Source organism: Fundulus heteroclitus, chromosome 4 (genome assembly GCF_011125445.2).
Source record: "Fundulus heteroclitus isolate FHET01 chromosome 4, MU-UCD_Fhet_4.1, whole genome shotgun sequence".
In the NCBI taxonomy this organism is placed as follows: Eukaryota; Metazoa; Chordata; class Actinopteri; order Cyprinodontiformes; family Fundulidae; genus Fundulus; species Fundulus heteroclitus.
This window is the reverse complement of record NC_046364.1, coordinates 4,467,417-4,475,827: the sequence shown is the minus strand read 5'-3', so window position 1 is coordinate 4,475,827 and position 8,411 is coordinate 4,467,417. Positions and strand designations below refer to the sequence as shown.

Genomic DNA, 8,411 nt, shown 5'->3' with positions numbered 1-8,411 from the left:
CAAAGAAAATCAGTTTAATTTCAAACAGGCGTCAATAACTACTTTTAGCAGTCAGTTATATCAAGCAAAAAGGGGGGGATTGTTTTTTTCTTCTTGCATCTCTCATATCTAGAAAGGAAGTTCTGCCCTTTCAGGACCATCCGGAAGCCGACCACTTCAACACAGGGAGTTCTGTTTAGGGAAGAAAAAAAAAGATTAAGTAACATGAATAATTAACATTGCATAATTGCCAACAGCATGATTTGTTTAGGTATCTTTTTTTACTCACTGCATTCATAAAGTTTGTTGATACGAAGGATGTCATTGGCACTCATATTCTCTGCATTTCCAAATTTCATGTATGGATTACACTTGGCAACGATGGTTGGTTTTCCATTTTTGGAAAAGGCATCACTTAAAAAAAAGCATTCAGTTATTGCGCATAATTATCAAACCAGTTTAGCGTAATTTACAGATTTGCATTAGTGTAAATTTCCCTAATTTCTGTGAGCAAATATGAAATAACCCAACAGGAGAACATACCATAATTTCTCTTAATGTAAAACCATGTATTATCACAAAAACTCACTTCCTGTACTCCATGACAGAGTTAAAGTCGTAAGGTGTTCCCAAGTTGTTCGTCTGCTTCTTTTCGAAAGCAAATTCCCGTCCTGTCCAAGAATCCAGAGCAGACAAGGTTTAGGTAAACACGTGAGAATCGTTTTTTCCACAGAAATAGCTAAGAATCAACTTACAGCTTTGGTTTGTAACTAACCAGGCTCTATGTTCTCAAAGAGGATCCGGACGTATGTGTCCCTGTCGGAGCGGACCTGTTCATGGTTGAAGCCAAGAGCGTGAAGAACCTCATGTTGCACAGTGCTTTGGTACAAGCAGCCATTTTTCGCCAAGGAAACGTACTGCCCTCCATTCTGACGGCCCAGGTAGGACCAGCAGCTAAAATGGAAAAAGTCTAAACATTTGTGTTTTGTTGCAAAAAGTGGAAGACACATCGGCACCAAGCTTTGTGCTGACAGTACTGGACCTGTAGTGAAGATCTGACCAATATTGAAAAGAATAGAAAAGAAAAAAAATCTTATTTTAATAGACAACTTTATTGTTGTATTTTAATTTACTGTGTCCAGAACTTTCTGGGCTGGAGATGGATGGTTTAAATGGCAGAATTTACTCTGAGAAGCTGCATGAATGATTCGATGGGCGTGCCTGTTCCTCCATAGCACACAACCACACACAAAAAAACAGAAAACCAACAGTCAAGTCTAGAAAAAAAGCTAAATATTTACTTTGAAACCTGTGAGAACTGATCCAATAAGGGTTTCACACATTCCAAAATATATTGTAAGTATAAGTTGGTCCAGGTTTATGATTCCAAGAGGAAATAGACTGGAATGTCTCTGGTAATACAGTATGAATGTTGGTGTTCACTGAAGCGGACGCTGAACCTGCCGAGGGTTAGATGTGACCGCAGAGTTGACTGATGAGAGTAAATGTTCTGATATAAGGCTCTTAAATTTGCTGTAGATTGGTTTATTTAATTAATAATGGTTGATCATGTGGACTGCACAGTGGGGTAGTGGGTAGCACTGTTGCCTTGCAGCAAGAAGGTCCTGGGTTTGAGTCCACCCTTGGTCTTTCTGTATGGAGTTTGCTTGTTTTCCCTGTGCATGTGTGGGTTCTTTCTGGGTTTGCTTCTCCTTAGGTGTGAGTGTGTGCGTGAATGGTTGTTTGTCTCTGTGTTGCCCTGCGACAGACTGGCGACTTGTCCAGGGTGTACCCCACCCATTGACAGCTGGAGACAGGCACCAGCACCCCACGCTTTTCTTCCCTAAGCGTGTAGGAAAATGGATGGATGGTCTTCAAACACGCCGAGCTGCCGCTTTACTGTGTGGCATTGCAGAGGGTCAGGCTCGGTCTGGCATTATTTATAATTGATTTATCAATTAAGCAAACCAGCATTATGATAGTTCTGCTATACTGCCACTAGATGGCCACACGTCTGTTTATATTTGTTAATCGCGCCCAAGAGGGAGTTATTTTTCGTCTCTAAAAGGACCATCAAAACATTATCAAGATGGAGGCCTATTGCATATAACCTTATGTTATTATGATCAAACATTTTTTTTATATAAGCATATGACGTGGCTATATACCTTTAAGTTCACGACTGACCAGTCAGTTTTTAAAATCTTTAACTAGAGCTGATCAAATGCAGTTCAGATTTCTTTTAAATAACAGTAAAATACCAGCATTTATTCAGAAGCTAAAAAAACAATTATGAACCTTTGAACTAAAATTATTTAAAATACTATTCTAATCTTGTATTCTTTGTCTTTTGATCCAGTCCCATCAGATCTCAATCTTTGCCAAGCTACAAGATCTCTCTTCATCTACCCCTACAACAGATTTCATCTTATGCTCATGCCATCTATTAAACCAGAGATCGTGCCACTGACTCTGAATCTGCTTTTGGGTGCCTTCTAAAAGGAGATGACAGCAGAGCAATAAGATTATATTTAAATTAAAAAGATTTTCTGTAAAAGACATACATTTGCTAAGCACACAACTAAATATTTTTACTACAAAAAGTAAAAGGATTTGTGGAAGGTAAATATAAAAATAAGACGTTCAAAGTTTTTACGAGTGATTTTTTTCCCCATATTTCTTACAGTGTGATGTAGTATTGGTCCTTAAAGACTTGCATATGTGTGCTTTGCTATTTTAGCCGTGTGTGTTCCTACCCATCCTTAGATTCAATGTAAATGTAATCACGATCTCCAGACTTCCACGGGACGAGGCGAATACAGGTGGATAGGCTGAAGCTCTGCAGTCCTCTGAGGATGATGTTGCGCTCGTACTCACCTACAGAGAGGTTAAATAATGGAAATCTCAGCAAAGCTTGATTTTATAGGGGAGAACTAATCCTTTTGTATTTCTTCGGTCAACAGTAGAAATCAGAGATCCTTACTGTAGTCAGAAGAGATGTAGTACGGCACGTTAACGTAGCGTCCTGATTTTGGCCACTTGCAGCCTATGGCAGTGCAAGGGTCTGCATTCCTGCTTGACGTTTTCGGCTCTGCGATGTCGCCGTACAGCACAACTGCTTCTGTACCACAGCCGAAAGGAAACGCATTTCTAAAGCAGCAAAATGCATGATTGGTTTAAGGGTGGTTTACATTGTAAACTGAGTCTTCCTGCTTTTAATAGTTTCATACCATTGATTATTTGGGCTGCAGCTCAAACAACTAAAACAAAACATCTTTGTTGATGTATTTACTGAATCAAGTAATTCATCGTCCAAACCATACATTTAACTAACCAGGAGATTACGTCTGCCGTCTGGTTCCTTTTACCATGACTAGGTTGTCTTTTTTCTTTTTGAATGTGTGTTACGTGAATCACCTTTGGGTCTTGGGGGGATTTCAGAATCATCCACTGACTCATCTGGATAAAGCAAAAAAACAAAAATAAATCACAAATTGAATGATCAATGCATCAAACCTTGAGAATTATATTTCACTCACCATTTTGATATTCACTGTCGACTGGTGCACTCTGCAACAGATGCTTACAGGTTCAACTTCTAAAATATTCCAATGTATGTTTTCTCAAATGCAATTTTGATCAGAAAACAGCCATCTTACTTTTCATCATAAATTTAATAAATAATTTTAGATCAAAATGTACTCTTCTCAGTTCTCCATAAATCTTCTAAGTTACATCAGCTCGACATTGTGAGGACTTTTGTAAAGTTTACTGAGGGGGAAAAAGTGGAGTTTAATGTCAAAAGGTTAAACTCTGCACTTTAGAAAACTCACCATAGAAACATCTGCCATTGAGAGGAAGAGGATGAAGAGAAGAGCTGGAGTCATGATGGTGGTCCTCTAAAGCCCAAACTCTAACAAGTACTAATAGCTGATTCGCAGGTCTACTGCTTTTTAGAAGCTCAGTCAAATTCCAAACAGACCTTTTAAGGCCATCAGTCTGAAACATTTTATCTGATAGGTTGAGTTAAAAAAAAACACAAAAAGGGGCGTGCTTCGGTGGCACAGTGGTCAGCGCACACAACCCTTAGTCCTCGACGCGGCTGATCCAGGTTCAACTCCGACTTGTGGTCCTTTGCTGCATGTCTCTCCCCCATTCTCTCATACCCCCTTTCCTGTCAGCCCACTAAAAACAAGCCACTAGTCCTGTGAAAACCTAAAAAAAGGGTAAAACCTGTTAGGGGAAATAAACAAGATGAGGTAAGAGTGCAAGAAGTAAGCGCAACGGCAAGTCTTTGGGGTGGATGTTGAGCTCTTGACGTGTGTAATAATATTAAGCCTTACAGCTTGATGGTTTTCAAACCAGCCACAGTGATAAAGTTTCCATGTGTTGTCACTTGTCACACTCCACACCCACACAGGCTACTTGTCTCAGATCACCGTTTGTCTTAGAGATGGATGTCCCTCTTTTTGCCATTTTATTCAAGTGAGCTTTAAACTGTTCCAGAGAGGTGTGAAAGGTTAGGTTTACTTGGAACTGAACACAGCAACAGTGGCTGGGAAGGGGTGTTCAGGGTTGCAACATTTGTTTTCAAAACACTCTGAATCCCACAAATTACTCAGAATTAAAATAAGAGAAGTTCAGAACATGCTTATGTTGTGCAGTATTGCAGAATCTGTTGAGCCATCTGAAACATTTCTACTAATTAGAGCTGAACTCTGCTTTTACTGAAGGAAAACAGTGCACACGTTCTTCACCACCAAGCACAACGTTAATGTGGTTTCGTCATGCATGGTCTAATGAAAAAAATAAAAATCAACATAATAACAGACTTTGTCTGAATGTTATTTTCTATTTATTTTCCAAGAGTCTAGTCACGCCATGTCAGGTGCACCAGATGGAGAAGCTTGTAAATGTTTACCTTTTAAATATAAATAAGACGTTTTTTGAATAAAAGTTATTTATAAAACATCTTAGGACTTAAGGGGGCTTCTAAAGTCAGAAAATGTTAGGTGTAGTGAGGAGTTAACAGCAGCTGTTGCTAATATATCCATATTAACATAATGCTGTTGGTGTTAAACTATGATGTTAAAAGTAAAACCACCACCGGTGGTACTTCGATGCAAATTAGCATCTCTGAAGAATTTTTTTTAGCATCGATATCAATATCAATAAATGGAGTATTATGACAACCCTACACAGGACACTACCTAGTGGTAAAAAAGTTATAAACAGATGGTTCTAATCTTAATCCCGTAATCTGTGAAACTGCATTTTTTATCAGAAATTTAAAATGTTTGTGATGTTTATGTAATGGTGATGGTACTAAAACAGCAATTTCCTTCTGGGATTATTAAAGTATATCTGATTCTGATCTGATTCTGATTCTGAAATGAAAAACATACTGTGAACAAAATTGTGCATGATGAATAATAAAGAGAGCTATAAATAAGTAATTAAAGTAATATTATAACTATATAATTTTTGCAGTTTTCAAGGACCGTTGTCCCGCCCCTTTAAGATTAGCCTCTGGTTCAACACATATGAATCAAAGGTCTAAATTTCCTCCTCAGAATGTACTTAATGCTATTCAGGTGTGTTAAAGAGAAGAGGTATCTAAAAGTCGCAGGACATTGGCCCCGAGGACGAGAATTGGACATCTGCATGCACTGCTCGAATAAAGTAAGGGAACACTTTGAAAGAACATAAAAACCTGATTTTAAAAGAATAATATTAACCCTACTGGATATCTATACTGATATGGCATGGGTAATATGTTGAGAACAAAAGGATGCCACTGTCATGATTTACAAAGTGAGACTCAGAATGAGGGCAACCACAGAGACAGACAGTTCTGTAAGAGAGTTTATTGTAAAGCTGCTGTGGTTAGTTCTGTGATGGTTCTGGCTGGTCGGATTGTCCGGGTTCCACTGGGGAAAGGTGTGGAGATCGGTGAGCAGAGGAAGGTACCGATGAGCAACACTGAGTTAGGTCCAGACTAGGGTTTAACAAGAACAAGATTACTAGATTGGTTAAGTACCACGCTGGGAGCGAGAAAGAACTGACGCCCTCCTGCTGGAATCAGCTCCTTAAGAAGGGTTCCAATCAGAGGTGATGTGGAGAGAGAGAGAGAGAACCAAACCTGCACCCAGACCTGAGATTCTGACAGCCACTACTATTTGATGTAAATGGTCAACCCACAGAGGGCTTAATCTAAAGTCACAGAGAAAATGAAAATGAAAAACTGATGCTGCATGCTGGTCCGATTTTGAGGAGTGTGGAGGCCAGCCGTAGGTATCAATTCTGTCATCCTCCAGGAACTACCTGCATAGTCTTACAACATGAGGCCACGTATAGGTATGGCCATGGACATGCCTCCTCAGATCAACACGGGCTTATCACCAAATCAATCATGCTGAACAATGTTGCAGGCAGCATAATGTTCACTATAGCTTCTCTAGACTCTGTCACATGAGGTCAGAGTGAATCTGCTCTCATCTGGGAGAAGAACAGGGCGTCGGTGCTAAACCTGCCCATCAGGCCAGCTGACAGCTTTGTCAGGGCAATACAGTCTTTATAAAAAATATATTTATAAATATTGAAAATATATTTTATAAATCTATTACTCAACATGATCTTCACTCAAAACATCTTGGGTCATTTGTGAAGTACCACAGGGTCAGTCATTGGGCCAATTGTCTTTACTATATATATGCTCGTGATTGGTATATTTATCAGACAGCATGGGTTTCGTTTTCACCATTATGCTGATGACACTCAATTATATTTATTTATAAATCCTGATGAATCAATTACTTTGACTACAGGCATGTCTTGATGACATTGAAACCTGGAGGACTTTAAATGTCCTCCTTTTAAGTTCTGACAAGAGAAAAGTTGTCATCTTTGGTCCAGAGTACTTAAAAACAAACTTCTTAATCAATCACTTAATCTCGATGGCATTAAAATTTGTTACCTCAAGGCTGGACTATTGTAATTCTTTACTATCAGGAAGTCCACAAAATGCAGTTCAAAGTCTTCAGCTGATCCAAAATGCTGCAGCAAGAGTTCTCATGAAAATCAACAAGAGGGATCATATTTCTCCAATTTTAGCTTCCCTTCATTGGCTTCCTGTTAAATCAAGAATACAATTTTAAATTCTTCTTCTAACGTATAAAGCCCTTAATAATCAAGCTCCATCATATATCAGAGCTCTGATTACCCCGTATGTTCCTAACAGAGCACTTCGCTCTCAGACTGCAGATCTGCTGGTGGTTCCTAGAGTCTCTAAAAGTAGAATGGGAGGCAGATCCTTTAGCTATCAGGCTCCTCTCATGTGGAACCAACTCCCAGTTTTGGTCTGTGAGGCAGACACCCCGTCTACTTTTAAGACTAATCTTAAAACTTTCTTTTTTGACAAAGCTTAGGTTACCCTGAGCTATCTCTGTAGTACTCCTGGGTCAATGTGAGCTTCTGTGCTTTCTGTGTCTCTGCTCTGTCTTCTCTAAGCCCCAGTGGGTGGAGGCAGATGAGCGTTCACACTGAGCCTGGTTCTGGTTCTGCTGGAGGTTCTCCTCCCTGTTAAAGGGGAGTTTTCCTCTCCACTGTCGCTTCATGCATGCTCAGTATGAGGGATTGCTGCAAAGCCATCAACAATGCAGACGACTGTCCACTGTGGCTCTACGCTCTTTCAGGAGGAGTGAATGCTGCTTGGAGAGACTTGATGCAACCTGCTGGGTTTCCTTAGAGAGGAAACTTTCTGACCAATCTCTCTGGATGATATGATTTAATTTGTCTTTGTAAAGAGCCTTGAAATGACGTGTGTGGTGAATTGGCGCTATATAAATAAAATTGAATATAACTGATTTTAATTGAATTGAACTGAACGTTACCTGCCATATGTGTGCTGGAGTACTATGTTTGGCTTTCAGCAAATGTGGTGCTGCATGTTATGACCAAACATCTCCAAATCACCAAAATGCATTCAAAAAATAAATTATCTCTTTAATTATGAACCTAAACGTCCTACAGGATTTTAGCTCATGTCATACTTGTTTCCAACTTTGATGGCGTCTCCCACATTGACTTTGGGACCTCCAGCTGATACTCGCGATAGACATTGCTGTAACAATTTTTCTACTTTTTCTTCAAGCGCAAGATGAAATTATCTATACAACATATTTGAAACTTTAGAAACGCTAACTTTCAGTCTAGGTGTCCCTAAGATAACAACAGAGGAAAAAATACAAATATATATAAAAGTTTACCCAACAGTTTAGACTTTTTTATTTTATGTAAAAAACATTTATTAGCAAACTTTAAACAGAGACAACTGCTTCATGCTCTCTCCGTTGCGAGGCAACAGGAGTTGTGCTGTGTTAAGACGCGTCATACGGGTATACTGGCATTCTGGGACAAAAAAGTCCCGGTAT

The 8,411-nt window shown here is 39.3% G+C and overlaps 1 protein-coding gene across 1 annotated transcript; it reads right to left on the bottom strand.

Moving 5' to 3' along the window:
- LOC105922485 (high choriolytic enzyme 1) lies at window positions 1-3,934 on the bottom strand. The gene is made up of 9 exons (XM_012858376.3): window positions 3,813-3,934; window positions 3,519-3,549; window positions 3,397-3,438; window positions 2,963-3,100; window positions 2,736-2,856; window positions 755-933; window positions 569-650; window positions 269-393; window positions 1-171 (listed from the first exon to the last, which is right to left on the bottom strand). The coding sequence occupies exons 1-9, from the start codon at window positions 3,864-3,866 to the stop codon at window positions 131-133; spliced, it is 813 nt and encodes a 270-aa protein (XP_012713830.2). The 5' UTR covers window positions 3,867-3,934; the 3' UTR covers window positions 1-130.
- Window positions 3,935-8,411: the final 4,477 nt, after the last annotated feature.

Excerpts from the sequence above, each read along its gene's own strand:
- LOC105922485 (XM_012858376.3), bottom strand. The coding sequence starts at position 3,866 with ATGACTCCAGCTCTTCTCTTCATCCTCTTCCTCTCAATGGCAGATGTT. Across the intron at positions 3,101-3,396 it reads AATCCCCCCAAGACCCAAAG|AAGCAGTTGTGCTGTACGGC; the intron begins GTGATTCACGTA and ends GCTGTGGTACAG. Across the intron at positions 2,857-2,962 it reads CTACATCTCTTCTGACTACA|GTGAGTACGAGCGCAACATC; the intron begins GTAAGGATCTCT and ends ACCTCTCTGTAG.